At 34.6% G+C, this 22,756-nt stretch overlaps 4 protein-coding genes, 1 long non-coding RNA gene and 1 pseudogene across 6 annotated transcripts; 2 read left to right on the plus strand and 4 right to left on the minus strand.

Moving 5' to 3' along the window:
* Positions 1–490: 490 nt before the first annotated feature.
* LOC132069362 (mitogen-activated protein kinase kinase kinase 20-like) lies at positions 491–1,616 on the minus strand. Its single transcript, XM_059462729.1, has one exon. It carries the CDS (start codon positions 1,583–1,585, stop codon positions 614–616), a length of 972 nt encoding a protein of 323 aa, XP_059318712.1. The 5' UTR covers positions 1,586–1,616; the 3' UTR covers positions 491–613.
* Positions 1,617–3,229: 1,613 nt separating this feature from the next.
* LOC132069363 (lysine-specific demethylase JMJ25-like) lies at positions 3,230–5,516 on the plus strand. 2 transcript variants are annotated; one of them, XR_009417763.1, is made up of 5 exons: positions 3,230–3,987; positions 4,306–4,405; positions 4,494–4,635; positions 4,914–4,977; positions 5,054–5,516. XR_009417763.1 is itself a non-coding variant. In XM_059462730.1 (4 exons), exons 2-4 carry the CDS (start codon positions 4,500–4,502, stop codon positions 5,136–5,138), a joined length of 285 nt encoding a protein of 94 aa, XP_059318713.1. In that variant the 5' UTR covers positions 3,230–4,405; positions 4,494–4,499; the 3' UTR covers positions 5,139–5,516. The 2 variants fall into 2 exon arrangements, 1 of the variants encoding a protein (XP_059318713.1); XM_059462730.1 differs by having other exon boundaries at positions 3,230–4,405.
* Positions 5,517–7,259: 1,743 nt separating this feature from the next.
* Positions 7,260–18,126, plus strand: LOC132031750 (large ribosomal subunit protein uL10-like; annotated as a pseudogene).
* On the minus strand, positions 8,183–11,772 carry LOC132030147 (sm-like protein LSM5). Its single transcript, XM_059419653.1, has 4 exons — positions 11,649–11,772; positions 11,438–11,561; positions 8,625–8,697; positions 8,183–8,501 (listed from the first exon to the last, which is right to left on the minus strand). Exons 1-4 carry the CDS (start codon positions 11,683–11,685, stop codon positions 8,469–8,471), a joined length of 267 nt encoding a protein of 88 aa, XP_059275636.1. The 5' UTR covers positions 11,686–11,772; the 3' UTR covers positions 8,183–8,468.
* Positions 10,965–11,423, minus strand: LOC132030148 (uncharacterized). Its single transcript, XR_009407997.1, has 2 exons — positions 11,255–11,423; positions 10,965–11,205 (listed from the first exon to the last, which is right to left on the minus strand). It is a non-coding gene; the product is annotated as an uncharacterized LOC132030148 (long non-coding RNA).
* LOC132030149 (uncharacterized) lies at positions 18,019–22,131 on the minus strand. The gene is made up of 2 exons (XM_059419654.1): positions 21,814–22,131; positions 18,019–18,859 (listed from the first exon to the last, which is right to left on the minus strand). The coding sequence occupies exons 1-2, from the start codon at positions 21,942–21,944 to the stop codon at positions 18,394–18,396; spliced, it is 597 nt and encodes a 198-aa protein (XP_059275637.1). The 5' UTR covers positions 21,945–22,131; the 3' UTR covers positions 18,019–18,393.
* Between the last annotated feature and the right edge of the window lie 625 nt (positions 22,132–22,756).

Here is a 22,756-nt window from a genome sequence, read left to right on the forward strand (position 1 = left end):
TTCTTCCATTAAGAGTAGCTTTTTCATTGGACATGTTTCAGTTTAAACCGTGGTTCGATATTTTCCTTTTGGGCAGATTTAGACACACATCTGCATTTGATCCTAGCACTTTCTTTTTTGCGAAGGCAAAATTTATAGTTGTAAAGAGATACTCCTTTATCGGTGTGAAATTGAATTAGTCATACACAATTAACCACAGCCAGTGCATATTTCACAGTTGTGAGTCCTATTGAACTATTAACGCACTATCCTCAGAAGAAATATTAATTGAGGAATTCGGAATCTATTATGTTCTTTAACACACACACGCAACGCTGGATCAAACGATAACCATTCCACCTGCAAAGCACTAAGGTTACTGCTCATTCAGTGTCTCGTCGTTCAGTTAAAGTTTTCAGAAACGTACGTGACAATATTTTCTTCCCAGCATAATTAAATTTAGTTAATCAGAAAGAAAGAAAGAACGTAATTAAATCTAGTTAGTAGCAACTATTACACACTATTAATCGAAAGAAACTCTATATCCAAGTAGTATTACAGAAAAATTGTGTTCTGTAAAATAATAGTAATACATCATCAGCAGTCAATAAGTGCTTTAGCAATCTTATTCGCTTCATTGTATCCTTAAACTACTTTCGAAGAGTAAACTGATGAAGTCCTTCTCGGGAAGGGGAACTTGGCAACCAAAAGGATTAACCCTTGCTATCCTGCCTTGAGTTTCAGGCATCGAATTAGTCGAAGTGCATAAAGATCTCTGAATAAAAGGATGTTGGAGTAGTTGTTCGGACGTCCATCTTCTTCGAGGGTCCTTTATGAAACACTTGTACAAAAAATCTCTAGCAATCTCAGAAACATTATTTGGAATTATAGGGTCTTCATTCATAATCTGCCACTGCAAATCTTTAGTACTGTTGCGATAAATCCAAACGTGATTCCCAGTCATCATCTCTGCCACAGTGCACCCTAGCGACCATATATCATAAGCTTTGGAATGAAAACCGTGCGTCAAAGATTCTGGAGGCGCGTAAAGAAGAGTCCCCCGATTGCTCAACGTCCTTCCAGTCATATATGCCATTCCATCACCAACTCTCAATGACAATCCAAAGTCGGCCAACTTCAACTTGTGCATCCCACCACGTTCATTAATATTAGCATTATCGAAAACCAAAACATTAGCGGGTTTAATATCGCAATGAACCCACCCTTTCGTATGAACATGTTGAATACCCTTCAAGAGTTGATAAGCATAGCAACCTACTTCCAATTCAGACATCTTTGTTATTCCTCTCTTTGAATTGATCAAATCGTGCAGCGATCCACCACATGCATATTCAAGAAACAGATTGTAAGTTGGGATATTACCGTCATCGATGCTTATGTCTGCTCCAAAGAACTGGACAACGTGAGGACAACCATTTAGAGTTGTCAAGATTTGCGCTTCTTGTTGAAGTGAAATTGAACGGTTGATATCTGCGCATTTAACAGCAGCAACTGAAGCAGATAATGAAAAAGAATCGATCTTCACAGCATAATACACTTTGCCATAAGAGCCCGTACCAAGAACGTAAAGCTTCTTCCACTCCATAATTATATTTCTCTTTTCAATTTGTTCTTACTTTGTAATTGAATGATTGTGAAAAAATAACAAACGGTAGCTGCTTTCTTATAGTAAATCCTCCAATCCTTATTTGATCTGGAGAAGGTTTCCTAAATTAGCCACCGCATTGTTTTTTGGCAACTTCCTATTTCCAAAAGACAACCCATATTTGACATGGAGAGGGTAATTTCTTAAATGCACTAATTAAATTTCTTGGGCATTAATCTAACTTTTCCCTAGTTAAATCTTGATACAATTTTTATTTACCTAAGGGTTAATTTAACTATGATAATATAGATAGGATTAGTTAACGGTATTATTACTTTCATTGTTATTATTATTGTTGTTATTTTGAGGGAAAGATGGTATACTAATTGTAGTTAAAAAAGTTACCTCAAAAGATTCTAATGAATATTACTGAAATATTTACTGAGTTAAATTTGCACGCCGAGTATCCACAACTGCTGGACAGAATAGATAGTTATCATCAGAATTTTCTCTAGCAGCTAATTTACGTAGCTTGCCAGTCCAGAGGCGGATCCAGGATTTAGAGGTTCCGAGTGCCGCATCATCCAAAATAGTAAACGGGTCGATTTGTTCAATTTTGGGCTACGGTTCGGATTATTATCTTTTTTGATTTATATAGACAAATCAACCAAATATGCACATTTTTTTTGGTTATGTTCTCTTTTAGATATTATTATGAGATGGAAGATACCTAAGGCCTTATTCTCTAAAAATTTGAGAAAGAAAAAGATTTTTCACTTTAAAAAATTGAACCTATATAAACCATCTAATACCTTTACCTCATGTATTCATACTCCATTATCTATGCGTGTTGTTGCACATATATAATTGAGAAAGAATCAAGCATTGTAACTTCAAATTTCCAGTCATTTTCACTTAACGCGAACGTCGGTGGAAGATAAAAAACCTTCAAATTTTAAAAACTCTAACATAATAATATTCATTATTTTTAAGAACTTAAACCTTTTTAAAAAAAATTATAATACTATTTAAGTATATTTTTTATTAATATTTATGTGATGTTTTAAAATTTAATACTTATTAGCATGGGATACGCACACAACACGCATATCAAGAGATTAATACTTAAAGAAAGAAAGAAGTAAAAAGAGTCAAGAATTAATTAGAGCAAAAAAGAGTCAATTTGGTTTAATAAAGAATACAAGTAAAAAATAGAATTTAAAAACAAAAGATAAAAAATAAAGATGAATAGCTGGGCGTGTACCTTCCAAAGAAGCAAAATAACAAACCAAAACAAGTAGAGAAGAATTAATCAAAAGGATTAAAAAATTGGAAAAGAAAAAAGTCGAAAAGTGTATTTCAAGAAGACAAACCAAAAGAGGCGCATTGGGTTCGAACTCCGTCGCCGGGCCGGAATGCCATGCCCATTGCCAGTGGCACCTTTTGCTCTTTTGGTATTCCGGGTGCCAAGTATAACATATATCCTATTTCTTATTCATAGATACATATATATACAGAGTTTCAACCGAGGCATCCGGGTGCCGTGCCACCCCCACCCTTCTACGTAGATCCGCCCCTGGTTTCAACCAAATCTATATCCAAACGCTAGCTTAATGGGGCAGTGCAAAAAATTATTCAGGTCATGTCCGCCCTGTAGCCCACCTCACTTTTGAGAAGAGCAGCTTACACACATTGGAATTAATTACCAAATCTATGGTTGTGTGCTATGATGGGTAGCTAGTGATATCAAAGAAGTTGCTTTTCTTGTTTGAATAGTTTTTCAATGTTTAAGAATGGTAGGTGTGTTATCAATGATTTTCATTTGTTTCTAAACTGTCAGCAAAGAATGAGGACTTTGCAACACAGATGCACACACACAGAGGTAGAGAGATGAAACTATTATCTGCAAATGATGTTTTGGAGATCTTTTTTTGTGCTCATAATTTTTTCTTTTCGATATGTTAAGTGATCTAAATGGTACTTTGAAGATAGCTGCTTGTGGAAGTTGATGCCAAATCAGTTCTTAAAGTTGATGTGGAAGTAACACTTGGAAAAAGTTTTCACCTGAAGCTGTGTGGTACAATGCTGATTTACGTTGTGAGCTAATGAGAATTGAGCTGTCTAATTTTATCGTTATAGCAAATTTGAGTTTAAAACATTTCTTAAGCACTGGTTGCTTATTTTCTAAGCTATTCTCTTTATAAGTGCTCATTTTCAGATTTTTCTAAGATATTCCTGGTACCATATGGTTATATTGTGTTAATTGTGCATGTAAAATCTGTAATCTGGTTAGAGATGAAAAAATAGTGCTCTTTTAAAGGAGGTAAAGAGGCTCAACAAATTCCAGTTTTCTCTTGCACACAAGTAACATTGAGACGGGCAACTTTTGGACAGTAAATTAGGTTTTGCTTTCTCCTGCCTCATATTGTTTTTGCACTTGTTTGTACAGAACAGCCACCCAATTACGCCATAAAAGGATTTCTTGACATGTTAGATGTGAAGGGTTTATGTAGCGTCTTGCTTTGATGAATTAACTTATTTATATGATCAATTTCAATCAAAGGCCTAGTTTAACTCTGTTAATAGTTTTCCTTTACCCAGCCATTTTTAGCTTAGATACCTGTTAAAAACTTAAAATAGAGTAATAAGACCTCCTTCTATCATGTTAATTGTTACATGTATAAAATATATATATTGTTTTCTATTTGTCCTCCATGTAGGTACCCTGGGATGTCTGAGGAGGACTTCCTAAAAGCTTGCCCTGTATGTCGTAACATTTGCAACTGCATAGCATGCTTGCGGTAAGATGGGTTAGCTAAAGTAGGATTCTTTCAATTCTTCTCTTTGTCTAATGCTCTAAAAACATTTAGTTATAGCAAACTGAGTGGTACCCTTGTTTGCAATACAGCATTTGATGTATGTAGAAGTGAAGTTCAGTGATGAAGAAAAACTCGAGTACGCTAAGCACATTGTACAAGCACTTTTGCCTGCTTTGGAACAATTTAATACAGAACAAATGATTGAAAAGCAGATTGAGTATCAGATTCAAGGTATTAAATCTCTTTATTTGATGGTAAGATAGATTTATAAAGAGGTTGTGTCATTTAATAGGTTGTCATATACTGTTGGTAATACAAAATGTTGATGCGAGTGAGTGACTCAATGTGATTTGGCATATGCTGGCAGCATTTGGTGAAGACAAAAATCTCTTAAGTTGAATTGTTTTCACTTTCACTTTTTTAGATAAAAAGGCTGGTCATATGTGCATTTTATTCAATGACAAGAAAAAGATTGATTCATTGAGTACCATTTTTCTTTCTTTGGGCAGCATTTCCAGATTCAAAGGTTAATATACAAAAAGCAAAATACGAGAAGGATGACCGAATTTATTGGTGAGCATTCACATTTACCTTAGACTGCAATTAGTTGATAAATTCACTGAATACTGAATGTCACTGTTATTTGCAGCAACTATTGCAATGCTTTTATTGTTGATTTTCACCGGAGTTGTTCTATCTGTTCCTATGAACTTTGCCTTGTTGCAAAGACTTAAGGTATGGCAACCTGCAAGCAGATGCATTCGAAGTGAGGATGCAGTATATTGACTATGGACCAGGTTATTTGCATGGTAAAGGTTGCAGCGTAACTTCTTCAGCTATGAATGGAACTACTGAAGTTAAAATAAGGGATCAAACAAAGGTGGTAATGGCATCTAAATGGAAACCCAAAGAAGATGGTAATATTCCTTGCCCACCCAAAAGATATGGGAGGCTGTAAGGAACCTTAAATTTGAGACGTATACTTTTTGAGAATTGGATATCACAGCTGTTACTGAAAGCTAAAGAGATAGCAGAAAAATGTAAATTGAAGGAAATGCACAATGATTCAGAACTGCACTTCTCCTGTTCAAAATCTAAGGGTGCAAATGGTGGCAAGCAGGGGCGGATCTACGTAGAAGGGTGGGGGTGGCACAGCACCCGGATGCCTCGGTTGAAACTCTGTATATATATGTATCTATGAATAAGAAATAGGATATATGTTATACTTGGCACCCGGAATACCAAAAGAGCAAAAGGTGCCACTGGCAATGGGCATGGCATTCCAGCCAGGCGACGGGAGTTCGAACCCAATGCGCCTCTTTTGGTTTGCTGCTGAAATACACTTTTCAGCTTTTTTCTTTTCCAATTTTTTAATCCTTTTGATTAATTCTTCTCTACTTGTTTTGGTTTGTTATTTTGCTTGCTGGAAGGTACACGCCCAGCTCTATTCATCTTTATTTTTTATCTTTTGTTTTTAAATTCTATTTTTTACTTGTATTCTTTATTAAACCAAATTGACTCTTTTTTGCTCTAATTAATTCTTGACTCTTTTTACTTCTTTCTTTCTTTAAGTATTAATCTCTTGATATGCGTGTTGTGTGCGTATCCATTAATAAGTATTAAATTTTAAAACATCACATAAATATTAATAAAAATATACTTAAATAGTATTATAATTTTTTTTAAAAAGGTTTAAGTTCTTAAAAATAATGAATATTATTATGTTAGAGTTTTTAAAATTTGAAGGTTTTTTATCTTCCACCGACGTTCGCGTTAAGTGAAAATGACTGGGCTGAAGTTACAATGCTTGATTCTTTCTCAATTATATATGTGCAACAACACGTATAGATAATGGAGTATGAATACATGAGGTAAAGGTATTAGATGGTTTATATAGGTTCAATTTTTTAAAGTGAAAAATCTTTTTCTTTCTCAAATTTTTAGAGAATAAGGCCTTAGGTATCTTCCATCTCATAATAATATCTAAAAGAGAACATAACCAAAAAAAATGTGCATATTTGGTTGATTTGTCTATATAAATCAAAAAAGATAATAATCCGAACCGTAGCCCAAAATTGAACAAATCGACCCGTTTACTATTTTGGATGATGCGGCACTCGGAACCTCTAAATCCTGGATCCGCCTCTGGTTGAAACATGGAAAAAAGAGTTTTTGAAGATAAGATGAAAAATGGTTTTGGAAGTTAAAATTTTGTTTGGACATACATTTTATTTTAAAACAAGCTGAAGTTTTGTGAGTAGAAAACTACAAAAACTAGTCTAAACCACTTTCTAAAACTTGAAAAATTCATCTTCAAAAAATGGCCAAAAACTGGTCACTTTTTATAACCAAACACTGTTACTGAGAAAAAAAAAAATGGCCAAACGGGAGCTTAACTAGTCATTTGACCTGCCATGCCCCATTGCCATTTATGCTTACTTACCATCGAGTGATGCACGGAAGGCAATATCTTTAAATTTACATTTGGAACAACACACCACTCTGCCTTTGTCATTCCTCTGACACATGTTGGATTCCCTTTTCCTGCTACTTTCTCCACCTTTAGTTTGGCTACACATCTTCTTCCTCTTCTTCGACTTACCACAACTATCTTCATCACAAATATAATCAACATCATTATCTTCTTCTTCCTCACTACTGCTACTTTCTATGATCACAACTGGGATCATATCCTCTCTTTTTCTTTGCTTGTTTTTCATTTTGTTTTCTCCTTCTTGTCTAAGAAACTTCTCAGCTTATCTTCACTTCTATTACTTCCAAATCCCAATGCAAAGTAGAGTGAAAGACTTATAGATAAGAGCCTTTTGCGCGGGATTTTACAATAAAGCACTAGCATGCCTTACGAGGTAAATTTAGGGCCCGTTTGGTCATAAATATCAAAAACTTTTTCGCTTTTTTTGGAATTTTTGAAGTTGGAGTTGGAGTTGTGTTTGATCATAATTTTTAAAATTATAGTTTTTGGTGAAATGTAATGTAAAAAAATTAAAAAAATTTAAAAAACAAGTTTTTCTTGTTTTTAATATTCCAGAGTACAATTCCGGAAAAAAGTGAATAATTTTTATGGCCAAACGCTAAAAGTAAAAAAAGTAAAAAAAAAAAATCCGGAAAAAAGTGAATAATTTTTATGGCCAAACGCCCACTTAATCTTCTTAAGCACGCTTGTGTGACAGTATGACAATCGTATTCAAACTCTCTTCCATAATTTTCAAAATAGAGAAAGTTACTAATATCCATATATTCTTATCGTCTGTCACGTTTTATAATTTGATTAATTTATAGGTTCATTTGAATTCCAATATGCATCACATGAAACGTGTGTGTGTATGTTAATACCCCTGCTCGTTTTGTTATTAAGACTAACCATAGGTCTTACAATTTTTTAAAGAGCAGAAGATCTCAGTTGTATTACAAATGAAGGCTTGACTAAATTACGAGGCCTAAGTTTTGAGATTAAATATTGGAAAGGTGTAGAGAAATTGGCAACTAATAAAATCATAAATCCCGATCACAAAATTTGCCTCACTGTTTAAAATATCACCTCCACCCCGAGAAACAAGTACTTGGAAGTTGAAATTGTTTTCCAATATGAATTAAACTTGAATGGAAAATTGAAATTTTGTGATTTCGTAAGTGAAACGACCCCTCCAACAAGTTTTCAACTTCAAACTCCCTATATCAAGTTGAAGTTGAAGAAATTAACAAATACCAATGGCCAAACTTCAACTTGCAAATAATGAAATGTTTCGTGAAGAGCACATTGTCAAAGATCCAATTGATTTTACCATTCAGCTTAACAACATCAGTGTCAAAGTACCATTGCAACATCACCGTAACGTTTTCAATATAATGCAACTACATTATATAAAGTAGGGCATAGCTGAACACACTCATAATTTACTAAGACCTAGCCAATGCCGATTCATTATAAGATTATACGACGAAATAACTGAAAATACATATTGAGAACATTGCTTGACTTTTCGATTTCTCTCAGAGATCTTCAACAACTAGTCTCAGTAAGCAGCACAAGTTGCTCGCAATTATCACTCATCAGGTGGTGACCCACCAGGAACCAGCTGCATTGGGGAAAAAAAGGGATTGTTACTGGATTGATAGATAGGAGAATAACAAAGGAAAAAAAGAGTAAAGAGGACACAAATGAAGAAAGATTTTATTCCGAAACGCTAGATTATACTCACGATAGCAATATTGTTTCCATTAAGCAATATCTGATCAAGTTTTGTTATCCGCCGCCCTTCAGAAGTGATCTCACTGCAACATAATTGGGAAGTTGTTGAGTAGAGGATTGATAAAAGGCTCTTTTCAACTATAGCTCATTACAGGGAAAAATAAACCTTTCTACATCCGAGGGTGGGGGAGACTGAGCTTTTCAAATTGCACAGACAGGCTGTTCCATTAAAAATACAGGACTACTAACTTTTATGCAGAGCCAACTTGGAAAATTATAGTGGATGACTTTAACCTGATGGAGCTAAATAAGACTTAAAGAGAGACCACATTTTATACTAACTCATCCATACAGCAGATCACTGCAGCCTCAAACCTCTATTTCCAATATCTAATTATATTCTTTTTGAGAAATATTTTTTATTAGTGCTCCCTAAAAGAATGGGGAAATGAATCTGTCTGCATCAGACGTTGCAAGACAAACAACGAAGCTACAAGGAATGCAAAATACTGCACTCAGGAACGTGTTTTAGGTGTCAACTTCTGAAAAAATTACTTTATAATACAATAGTCTCTTTTAGATTCGTAAGACAGAACATGCAAATAAGAATCTGGTCATTCAATTCATTCACCTTCGATGGGACAACTAGACAAAACAAGGCAGAACAAACGTGAGAATTCAGCCTCCCCCCAGATCTATATCTTTTATCCATGTGATACCAAAGAACAGCTGCTTCCACTCCACGTGGATAAGATGAGTTAAGAGGCCCATAATTTAAATGCATTCTCAGTATTCTGTTTAAACATTTAGACCGAGGAAGGGCGATGGATATGTTATCAGCCAATGCATCTTGTTGCTACCCCAATACCGATGCCGATGTCGATAATCTGACCTTGGGCACAGACAACTATCTGACAGCACTTGGGAAATATAAATCAGGCCCCCAAAATAATACTATATATTATCCAATATCTATGTTTTAAAAGTTACTTCTTCTTTAACCATGAAAAATAACAACATTAAAAAAAAAAATCTTTTTTTCTTTTGGTATGAGGAACTTATCATGACAACAGACTGAGAACTTACAACTCTTATCATCTGAACTTGTTTTAAAATAAAACTAAATCCTCACTACAATAGAGATACCAAAGCTAAATTTAGTCCCCAGTGCAAGAGGTCAGGCGTCAAGTTGCCAAGCTGTGATACATAAATGGCAGTTAAATAAATATTGGAAAGTTGTTGAGCAGTGGAGTGTCCTTCCAAGTTTCAACTATAGCTCATAGCAGAACTATGATGGTGTGCAGGCAGGACCGGGTAGCTCTTCAATATTTATGAATTACTAACATTTATGCAGAGCCACCATGAAAAACTACAAAGAACAACTCTCATCTGCTTGAGCTAAACTAGAACTTGAGACCAAAATTTCTACAAAACTGTCAAACAGCAGGCAAAACCGCAAAGGCAGCCTAAAACCTCAAATTTCAAAAACTACCTATGCTCTCTAAAAGAATGTGAGACAGAAACTGTGCAGAACTCACAGATTAAAGAAGATTCTGTGTAAAACTTAGTAGTTACCACAAACAAAAGTTTCAAACAAGTGGACGTGAAGAGTAGATGGTAAATTTAGACCCAAGTTCCAAGTAGGAGAAGCTACATTTTCATGAACGAGGACTTCATGCACATAAAAGGTGCATAGATACAGATCCAACTATTTATACAAAATGAAGGAGCCAAAGAATTAGGGAAGCTTAATTATAGATCTGTACTATCAATTTACTCATGATATGTCAACTAGCTTGCAATAATGAAGACTTATTGCAACTTACGTCAGACTATTGCAGGCATTGATATAAATAACCACAGCAAGAAGAAGATGCTTTTATTTTTTGCTAACTAGAAGAAGATGATAAAAGTAATGAAACTAAAGTCACAATCCCAACGGATGATTTTAAGTGCAAAAATATACCAAGTTGACCATATATTACTTTACAACATTAACATGGTGGTGCCAGCTCCCAGCTCCATGATTATAAAATCCAATGGTTAGTATGATGTACTAGGACAAGAGCATCGAAAAGAACACGCATTACTTAACTCGCTAGAAGGACATGGATTTGACATCAATATTAAATATTTCCCAACTCCACATTGCAAACTGGTACATTAGGTCGAACTTCACCAAAAATTGACAACTTTATTCTTAAACTTCTTTTAACAACATAGGATGCTAAACCCCAATTCTCTTATTAGTACACACAGATTGCAATCCTAAACTCAGCAAATTTGAACGGGTGCCTAAGACTATACAAAACTGGTGTACTTAACCAATCTCTGCTCCAATGCACACAACTGAAAACATGCTGAAATCCTTTAGCATTCTAAAACCCTAAAGTTAAAATCTTTGACAGAGCAATTTGTAGCAGTCTAAAACCCTAAAGTTACAATCTTTGACAAACACAATGGAAACTTTTAGCATTCTAAAACCCCAAAATTACAATCTTTGACAAACCAATGGCAAAATTATAACATTCTAAAATCCTAAAGTTACAACCTTTGACAAAACAATGACAAAATTATAGCATCCTAAAACCCTAAAGTTAAAATCTTTGACAAAATAGCAAAATTATAGCATACTAAAACCCTAAAGTTACAATCTTTGACAAAACAATGGCAAAATTATAGCATTCTAAAACCGTAAAGTAACAATCTTTGACGAAAGAATGAAATTATAGCATTCTAAAACCCTAAAGTTAAAATCTTTGACAACAAAAAGAAGTGGCACACAGCATTAAAAGTAAAAAAGAAAGAAGAAAAAAGACTTACTATTCAGTAACATCTTCAAGAACCATGTTAACATAAACATCAAAGCCTCTAAGTGTACCAACAAGTTCCTTATCACCTTTCATTATTACCCATATCTTTGAACCAATGCAACGATCAATCAACTCTGCAAAATTAAATCCATAAACTCAAAAACCCCATCTCAAGAAACATAAAACTTAGACCTAACACCAAAAATCAAAGTTGTACTTACCGGATGGAAGTAGCTGAGAAGGGTTGTTTGAAGACATAGTCACAATGTTAAAGACTGAGGAGGTTTTCTGTTTTGCTTACAAAATTGTAATGGTGAACAATTTGAGTCTAGGGACTAAAAGCTTCAACATACTTTCTGTTTTTTGTTTTTGTTAATGAGAGAGTCGAGCCTTTTGGGCCTGGATTGTCAATGTCGGACCAATGGGCTAGGGATACGAAGAAATTGGGTCATTTGCACTTTTGACCCTATTTTGCGCTGGTCTTTAATTTTTATCATTCAAATAATTTTTGAAATAATTAATTGGCATAGCTACCTCTAAGAGGTAATTATTGATAATAAATATCTTTTAATTTATTTATATTTAGTAGCTACATTAATTTTGTAAATTACCGTTCATAGTTATATCAAAATACATCAAGCGGCTGTGGCTGGAGTGGTTATTGGGTGTGGGTTCTGCCCCTGCCCGCCTAGGTTCGAACCCACCAACCACATTATTTTTCTTACATATTTTTCCTAGCTTCTTCTCCTTGTATCTGAGTGTATTTGAGTGTATTCCGTCATATGTATTTTGACTCAGAAGCTCAAATACATATGAGATACAAGACATATGAGCCAAATACATATGAGATACATTCAAATACAATGAATACATTCAATTTCGTGGCAGCTCAAATACATTCAAATACATGTGACATCAGATACAATTGACCAGTGTATTCAAATACATTGAAATACATCAAATATGAAAAAGTAGTTATGGATGGTTAATTGCTCCTAAAAGGTAGTTATTTATGTAAGTTGCCATAATTTTTCTCCTTCAAATGGGCTGGTCTTTAGGACCCATTTGGCTATGAGAATTTTTCACTTTTTTTCGAAAAATTCACTTTTTTTGGAAATTAGCGTTTGGCCTTGAAAATTTCAAATAATTGTATTTGGAATTTGAGAAACACTTAAAAACTTTTTTTCACTTTTTCACTTTCAATACATTTCAAACAACCAACTATTCTTTGCAAAAACTATAATCAAACACAACTTTATCTTCAACTCCAACTTCAAAATTCCAAATAAAGTGAATAATATTTGGTTTTCATGGCCAAACGCATACCTACTTTTTTTTTTCTTTCAAAATCGAACTTATGCCTAATTTATGTATCATAATATCCACAAGTTATGCTGGAGTCCTTAAAGAACTTATGCCACTCTAGGCATAAATTGGATTTTGAAGAGTAAAATTGAAAACCAGCCCAGTTGAAGGACAAAAATTAAAGACCAGTCCATTTGAAGGACAAAACGTGCAATTACTTCAAGAAATTGCACGGTTTGTTCTTCAAATGGGTTGGCAAGTAATTGCACGTTTTGTCCTTCAAATGGACTGGTCTTTAATTTTTTTTCCCTTCAGATGGACTGGTCTTTAATTTATGGCCTTCAAAATTGAATGTATTTCTAGTGAGACATAAGTTCTTTAAAGGCGTGGACATAACTTGTTAAATACTGTATAACGCAAAAATATAAATTTATGCCCTGCGATAAAAGTACTTGCATTGAGGGACAAAAATAAAATACCAACACAAAATAGGACGAAAGTGCAAATGGCCCCCTGGATACTCCTCCTTTTATTTGGTACCTGGGCTTGGCCCATATCCTTCCAGAATGTTCTTTTAAAATTCGGGAAGTGGCTATTGGACTATTGGCTTATATAGCAGTCGGGCTTGGGCCAACAAAACTATCTTGGTCAGCAAAAAAATTAGCTCGGATGACCAGTTTGCTGACCGTTTGTTATATTTAGCCACTTTTCAAAATGCGATTGAGAAATAACTCATTTTTTAAGCCGAAAATAACATTTGTACAAAAATAAACCTAGTTAAAATGCGGAACAGTTTCAGTGCACGTGGAGTTTGAAATTTTGACAAGTAAAAACTTAAATAGAATAATTTAGAGTTTCAAACTCCATGGACGATTCATGGCATTCAATCCTTTATCAGTTCAAATTCCATGGATGATTCGTCTTTCAAACTCTCACAATCTAATGTGAAAATTAGTTTCAATTCCATAAATGATTCATGAAATTAAACTCTTCATGGGTTCAAACTTCAAGAATTCTTTCATATTTTAACTATGGCATCAAAAGCCATTTCCATATTAAAGAGTGATTAAATACTGAATAATTCTAAAATGGTAGCAAAAACTGTTTACCTATCAAAAAATATCTTGCTCAAGAGCTAGCTACAAAATGAAATATTAAATTTTGATATACTAAATTATTTGCAGCAAATATCAACATATGTAAACTTTTATTAATTAAAAGAATTTAATCTGTACACAATTACGATTACAAAAAGATAAGTTTACATTACTAATGTAATTTTACGTGCTAGACTCAGTTATTCATATTTGATGGATTTGCTTTAGGTACTTTGAGTGGAACATACAGTCCCTAAATCTTTTTTGGATATTTTGGCGGTTACGTTTTAAATAAAAGATAAACAAGAAAGGTTAGGTAGGCTATGAGGGGTGATTTTGGCCACCAGAGGGACCTTTCAACACTGATATTTTGTCTTGTACGTTTTTTGATGTACCTTGATATGTTCTATTTCATAAAATCCTACCACGATATGTAGTCATGAGCAGACCTTAATTGTTGAGTTTTGGTTCCCGTCATTTTTTTGCTTGTACCTTAGATACAATATGCATGTGTAAAAATCCTAAAAAGGTATTATAAATACTTTCAAGGAATACAAAACTCGAATCTATTAAATTGAAATGGGATCTTAAGATTTTGTCTCCGTGCTACAAAAAAAGTTTATACGCCTAATCGTAACAGTTTGTAGTTATCACTTATCGCTAGCAAATACGTAGTGTATAACAAGTGTGTATACATTATAAAATAATTATGCTATATTGATTATTCACTGTATACTAACTTAAATTTGTAAAACTCACTTTTTTATTATTTAACTGTTTTGTCATTGCAAACATATTGTTGCTCCCGCAGGTGTTGGATTAGTTGCTCCAGTTGATGTGATTGTCCCTCCTGGCAACACTGGCCTTGATCCTTCTCAAACTTCCGTCATCCTGGTTATTATCTCATATGAGTACAATTTTATGTTTTACTTATTCACACTCATAGTATCAATGTATTTTAACCCGTTGTAACAAAGCTAACATGCTTCATTTTTCAGGTTATTAATCTAACATTTTTATTGAGATGATTTGATAGTTTAAAATATTATTTTACACTATGTAAATGTACCGTCGGTCAAACTAAATTAGCAATAGTAGTCTAAGTATAGAAAATCTATATACTGATATGTATACCATATGTATATTTATTTATATCCAAGTATAAATATACAAAACCTATAGATTTATTGACTATTTTGTAAACTAGATTGTCCAAAGGAATTGGGCTGTAATTTTCCCATTAAAATTTATCAATAATTTTGTGCAATTTTTGGTTTACAGTATGTAGGTGCTAAACATTCCCCACCTAGATCAACAGGGCAATTGTTGAAATCGTAACACCAGTGGAACTCATCAAGAAAGGTGAAAAAGTGGGCTCATCAGAAGCAGCCCTATCAGCCAAGCTTGGAATTAGACCATTCTCTTAGGGGCTTATTGTGGCTACCTGTAAGACTTATTTATGAATAATAACTATCTTATTTTTTATTTAATTTTCGTAGCTTTATTTTTTCAAAATTATATTTCATAACTGGTCCAGTAACTTTTAAAATACATGTACCTCTCTATTCTCCCTCACTACACATTTAAGATTTATCACCTTCTCCAAACCCAAAAAAAATTCCCTTTCCTCTCTCTCCTTCCCCTCATGGCCGCCTCTCTCCCTCCCTTACTCTATCTCCAGCCTCTCTTCTCCTTCCCCTCATTTACCCCTCTCTCCCTTCTCTATCTGTACCACCCACGCCGCCGTCAACACCACCACCACTATTACTACCATCTCCATCTCCAAACTCGGAAAAAACCTTAAGGTTCTAGTTCTTCAGATCTGAACTTCATATGCTTCTGTTCCATCACCTGTCCTAGATCTCATTTTCTCTTACAAATCAGAAGAATCCTACAGTAGTAGCAGCAGCCATGGTCGACGACGGAGTGAAGCTTTATTAAAAAGAGTCATGGTTGACGACGGAGTGAAGGTCGACGACGGAGTGAAGCCATGGTCGATGACGGAGTGAAAAAAAAGAGCTCTAACAACGGTGAAGGACGACGGAGTGAAGCTTTATTAACTAGTCCAATTGAAAGCCTTTATCTCTGGATAACGTCCTTTTTGTAGCAATCTGAGACGACTCACTTCTTTCCCATGAGAACACCATTGATGAGAATTGTGGAGCTTCATGCCCACCAAGTGTTTGATAAAATGTTTCAGTTTATTTCAGTGTATTTCTGTGTATTAAAAAACAGTATATTTAATTTTCAGTACATTATTTCGTTGTATTTCAATGTATTTATCTTTTTTTTGGTGTAAATATAGTGAATGCTCCAAATATAGAGCCTATTTTTACTACACTTTGTTTTCACGACTTTTGTATTTCTGCATGTTGTATTTCTAATTTATGAAACAGTTTATGATATATTTCATTGTATTCCATTGTATAGACGCATATTACAACTTTATATTTCTTAAACAATTAACCATATGTTTAACCATATTTCATTATATTTCAGTGTTTATTTTTCTATATTTTGAAGTTTTTAGATCTTTAGTGATTTTTGAATTCAAAAAGTTTTGATTGTGATAAAAGTTGAGAGAGATTCGTAAGCTTTTATGGAAGAACCACCGTTATGCGTGATTTATGGGAAGTTTTAAATTGAATCTCATAATTTTTTTTTAAACTGTTCCATAAATAGGGCTTGATTTTACTCTTCAGTGATTTGTGTGAAATATGGTTGATTTAATTTGACTTTCTATTTAAAAAGGAAAAGAATATTATGTTCCAAAAATATAGCCTATTTTTTCTCTCAGAAATATTAAAAAAAAATATATATGTTCCAAAAATAGAGCCTAAATTTACTCTAACGTGTTTTGTATTTCTCTGTATTTCGCTGTATTTCGTTATATTTCACTGTGTTTCAAAAATGCTAGATACAACTGAAATACAGCCAAAAAGCAAATGCTATTCTAATGTAAATCTTCAACTTGTATTTATCACTTAGTTCAGAAAAGTTTCATTAAAAGGTAAATTTGTGTAAGTTTTACTTCTGTATACGATAATGGATCGGTATTCAGCCCAGAGGTGTTGGACCTTACAGAAGATGATCTTGTTGAGAAATTCGCCACTGGAGTTTCAATGGTTACTACTTTGTCTTTGGCTGCTTCTCATCCTACACTTGCAGCTGCACCTCATATGTTCATCAATGCTTACAAGAATTTGGCTGTTGCTCTTGGGACCGAGTACTCGTATCCACAAGCCGAACAAGTCAAGTAGTATCTCAAGGTAATTCACTCCTTTGTCCGAATTTAAGTAATATACATTGTCAGTACACAAATAAATTTTAACTTACTACTTAAAAAAACGTGAAAGTTCGACCTATGTTTGCATAGAAGATTCGGGTTTTCAATGGAAAGCTCGTTGCAAACGTTTGCAATAAGATTTTTTTTTTTTTTTTTTTCAGTAGTGACTTGTGATCAACAGGATAGCTAATGCTTAGATTTACCGCTACAAGTACGCCCACGGTGAACGTGGATCCACTGCATAAACTTCTTAGGCAAACGACTATCATTTTGGTCTTATCTTCTCGTCTAAAATCGCCTGCTTTCTTTCTGCCCCTACTTGAAAGGCTTGCTTCTTTTATTTTTAAAAAAAAATTGGTGAAGTACTATTTGCTGTTTCCCGAATTCTCAAATTTATGACTTAGTTCGGACCATTTTTCGGCCTCATATGAGAATTAAAAACTGGCAGAAAACTGAAACATTTTATCTTATAGTGGAGGAACATTTTATCTAATCTCTCACTGACTCATGTACTTGGGATTGGGTTGTACATACCGTGCCCAGATGTGAATCTTGTATCAATCATTTCAAAGTCGCACAAGCGCATTTTTCTTTGCTTGAATAGAAATGAATCTTGTAATAATCATATACCCATTTAAAATGATAACCTACCAACCCGTTTAAATTTAGACAGTAAATTTGACAAATAAAGCGTACACTAGCGCACTTCATGACACAAACCATGCCCCACTCGACATTGATTCTGCTATATTCCTCAATAACCTTATCTTCGAAAAGAGCTTCTCATTTAAGGTCTTACTATCATCAAGAAAGGACGATATAAGCTAAGTTAGAATTGATAAAATGACCAAGTACGCTAATTCTACTCTGTATAAAACAGAACATGCGATAGATCAATGGATGTATGAGCAAACTTTATCTATTCTTATGCAAATTCATATGAAGAAAACTGTATTGATTTTCGGGTTTTTTGTTGTGGAAGATTTCAGCCTTGATGCACTTCCACAATAAAGTATAATCCTGAAGAAAATACAACAGAGTAGAAACAACTCAACAATCAAGGTCGGTTGAAGTGCACACGGGGCGGAATCCAAAAAGAATGTACAATTTTGACGGGAAAGGAGAAGGTCCAGCCAAAAGAAAACAGAAACCACAAAACTACAATTTAAAACCATCTTTTTCCATTATGGCACTGATCTAACGCTTTTAGTTATTGTCAGATTTAAGTCTTCTCGGACGGTTCAGCTCAGCGAGTGAAGCAACAGAGTAGCTAATGGATTAGCTTCGTTGAATCCACTGCAATATGTCTGGTCGGATCACTCCATTAAAACCATGTTTTGCATGATTCATGGCTTTGAAACTGGTTGGCAAAACAGTGTTGAACTGCCTGTACTGGATATTTGTTCCAGCTGGGCTTCTTGGTTTGATCATCATGGAAATGGTTGGATACGCTTTTTGCCATGTGTTCCTAGCTGAGGTAAACAGATGCCTGCTGCTGGATCCCTTGTCCTTGCCAGCACCATAATTCTGGAAACCATCAGCCTTCGGGGAGTGAGATGATATCCTATGCCGCTTAGCTGCACTCGTAATTGCATTGTTATCTGAGCCTCGAATATTAGCAGATGGCTTCATTTTGTCAAGCCATCGAAGGATCCAATTACCAAGGTTCCGACCAGCTTCAATATCTCTTTCCTGTACCTTGCGATGAACGGTCAGCGCCACATCAAATGCAGCTCGTGTTCGCCTGGAAAAGCAAAAAGCATTTGGATGGTGTACAGGATAGAAAAGATGGATAGAAAAGATCACGAACAGGCATCACACAACAGGGAATGCCCATCCTTAGGCTAATTTGGCTATATTGACAACCTTGCAAATTTCCCAACCAACAGGTAACAGGATATATCTTAAATTTGAAAAGATATAAAGGTTGAGTGAATATGAAACTAGTTTGTCAAAACAGGAGCGGTAAACCATAGACACTAACACTTCCACAAGGTGAAGAGTCTGATCACACTAGATGATTTCCATGACAACTGAGGAATTATGTACTACAAGTCTAGAACATAATATGGTGGTTTATATAAACAGATCCATATATATGAAGAACGTGGATGGTGTACACACTTTTATATCAAATTCCTAATCATATTTTAAATGCAATTCATGTCATGAGTATTCTCTTCCTTGCATCAACACACACACATAACATATCCTTTGAGGCCCTATATAGTTGATTACTGTCATAGATATGCATTCTCAGCTCATTCTGCTGGCTTAAAAGCCTAATCTGCATCATCTTCCTCCTCATATCAAAAGTGATATACAATTAAGAAAACTAAATTACAACAATCTTTGATCTCACATCTAGGGCTGCACAAACAATAGGTTTTGGTTTCCAAAAATTCAATCCCGGAACTAAAACTAATGTTTGGTTTTGGCACATATATGCTTCATGCAAATCCATTGTTCTTCCGTAAAGCAATCACAAAGCTTGGATTCAACACAAGAAAATTGAAGAACTGGTAATTTTCACTAGAAGATCAAACTATATAGAAGTGAGTGATTGATTACATTAAGAAAAACCTAAAGAAAAAAAAGATGGTGCTCGTAGCTTTGCCACCGTGATGAGGGTAATGAGGCATGACTGCCAAACCTACATGGGGATTGAGTCAAGACTTATGAGCAAGATGAAGGCTGCTGATTATGGTTAAAATTGTTCGGCTTATGTGATGTTTGGGCACTTTCAAACTTCTAGAAATCCTTCTATAAGGTGTGACGAGAAATTAGCTTCTATATTATATTTTTACCCAGCCTGTAGTCTATACAGTATACTCATGTCAACACGGTATGAAATGGGCAGTGTGGTGAAGATGTGGCTAGTTTGGTCATGCTAATTGAGGTACTTTGACATCTATCACCATGTGGCAGTCAACCAGTCGTAGATTTTGATGAAGAGAAATATGGAAAAATTCTTCCTTCTAACTTTGTTAACCTCAGTTTCCTTAGTAAAAGAAATCCACTCTTCATCATCCTATGTGTAAACTTTAAATGCTTATTAGCCGTATTCTCCGACGTGCATGCAAACATCTTATCCATATCCATGCATTGTGAACATAAAGGCTTCGGTAAATCTAACACCTCAAAACCCATATATGATCTAATACGCCTACACAAATCCAGGTAATATAGGCCTGCTTTTGTATGTTAAAGTGCAATATGTGCTCAACTCACCACATACATTGTCGGCTCTAAAAATCTTTAACAAACAACTGTCCTAAGAGATAAGACAAGCAGGTATTCCAGTCCCATTGCTTATAGTCAACATTCACAAAATTCAAGGAATAAAATTAAAGAGATGTACGTGTAACAATCTTATTCCAACAAGATTGTCAAATGTCGAGGACACGAACTGAAAAAATGGGACACTAGTCCACCATTACCACTTACTAGAATAGCACTCATATAAAGCACAGAAAGAGGTAACACCAAAGCTAAGACTTACTTTGTTTAAGAATTGGGAGCAATGGATCTGAAAATCCGCATCAAAAGTATTTAAACAAACAAAAGCATCAAATTGTGGAAGCTGGAATAGTAGAGCCATTATATTTGGGAGGGCGGCAACCATTGTCATTGAGAATGACTAAAAGCAGAAAGATACATGGGAAGGGTATCATCTGAAGAAAGTAATTTTGGAGAAAGACATATAGTACTAACAATCAAGAACCAAATCACTGAGCTAAAACAACAATAAAAGTTAATGAAGATAAAACAATCAAAAGAATCAGCAAGATCATATTCTAACTTAGACACCTATATGAGAAGTTCTCCTCTCGACAGACGACTCCAAGGATTGCAAATTTTCCATTTGCATTGAGATGAAGTGACAAACTTATCACCAACTCTTATAGAACCTGTTCCAAATACCAGAACATGAAATTGCATATGCATTCTAAATGGGCCCCGAAAATGGATGTCCTCCAAATAGGCTGATAATTTATCCTAAACTTCTTCTATATTTTTAATATTACCCTAAACTTCTTTTTCACCTTACCTGTCTATTATTTAATCCATCTAATAGGAATTACTGTTGCTCCACGGAAAGCAAAGAGTAGCATCATATTACGGCTTTTGTCATCTCGTTTGCTAACACATTTAACTCTCAATTAGTTTTACCCTAATATTACTCTTCCAATGCCTCCCCCACTCTCTTTCTCTTACTCCCATTCGGAATGAGCCATTCCTAATAGCAAAGATATTGCCACAAATTGTACTCTTACCTTCGGCCCTTTTCTCCTTCTTTTTGTTTTTGATGACAAGGAACCCGCAGACGCTACAGGAGGGGTAAACCCCGCGCGACGAGAAGGCACCCTCTTCTCCTTCTTATCCTCTCCCATTCGGCTTTCTATTCTCCTTCCATCTCTCCTCTCGAGCCTCTTGCTTCCTTTGCCCTCATTTACCTAATGACGACAGGAATCCACCGCAAACCCTTCAAAGGCTATTGCTTATGAAGCTGCTTTTGCTGATATTAATTTTTCATTTTGCCTGTACAGGGTGCTAATTCCTTGACATCCCAATAGGAATAAGTTAATATACATTATCGCCTATTGAATCAAATGGATTTTCTCTATGGATTCATAAATTATTACCTAATAAAAGGGTATCATGACAATCAGATGGAATTGAAAGATGGAAAAGTACCTTTGAGCGAAATCACGAAGCTTGGGATACTTTGGACTAATGAGCTTACGTTGAATCCTCAAGAAGAGCTTGTAAGTTCGCTTTAGACCCAAGAAATACGCCGTTCCCAATGTGATCTCCCATAGCACCATTTTCTTTTAAGATAATAATAATAATATCCAAATGAGAAAAGAGCATGTATTATGTTCGTTTGTTTCTGCTTTCTATTCTTTTCTTCTTCTTCAATTTATTATAGTGAACCGTTTTTCGTTTTCAACAAGGCAGAGTCAGTCTATTTCTGGAGAGCCGCCAGAAAGTACCAGCAATTTCAACCTCGCCCATCCCATTCTGTGGGCTTGCTTTTTTTATTGCAAACTTTCTGCAACTACTCTAAATATGGGCCCGTTTTGGGCCACGGGACTGGGTTTGACCTAACCCCTAAAATTACACGATAGATCAAATTTTTAAAATTAGACACACAAATAGCATAACTTTTAAGGTTCTTCAAAAATAACTCATAAATTAAGCAATTAATTTTATCCTTAACTATATCTATTTCATTATGCTTTCTCTCTCATCACTATAATTGTAAAATTCAGCCGTGTCTAGCCTTCAAATTCACGTCCTCTCTCTTCTATCTCCCCCTGTCAAACCCACTATCTCCATATGCTTTAGGATTAAAATTGATGGTGATTTTAGTCGAAGATAACAATTGCATATTCATGATAGATTTTTAGAATAAATAATGATTCATGTTATGTTTTTAGTATAAATTTGTTTTAATTCTTGTATATATGCTATATAAATATGAATTTATTATATATCTGTAGTATATTTTTGTATAAAATATTATACTGAAAATCATGCATATTCAAGGTAGATTTCTAGAATAAATAATGATTCATTTTATATTTTTAGTATAAATTCGTTTTAACTCTCGTATATATGTTATATAAATATCAAT

The sequence above is a fragment of the Lycium ferocissimum genome, chromosome 9 (assembly GCF_029784015.1).
Source record: "Lycium ferocissimum isolate CSIRO_LF1 chromosome 9, AGI_CSIRO_Lferr_CH_V1, whole genome shotgun sequence".
NCBI lineage: Eukaryota > Viridiplantae > Streptophyta > Magnoliopsida > Solanales > Solanaceae > Lycium > Lycium ferocissimum.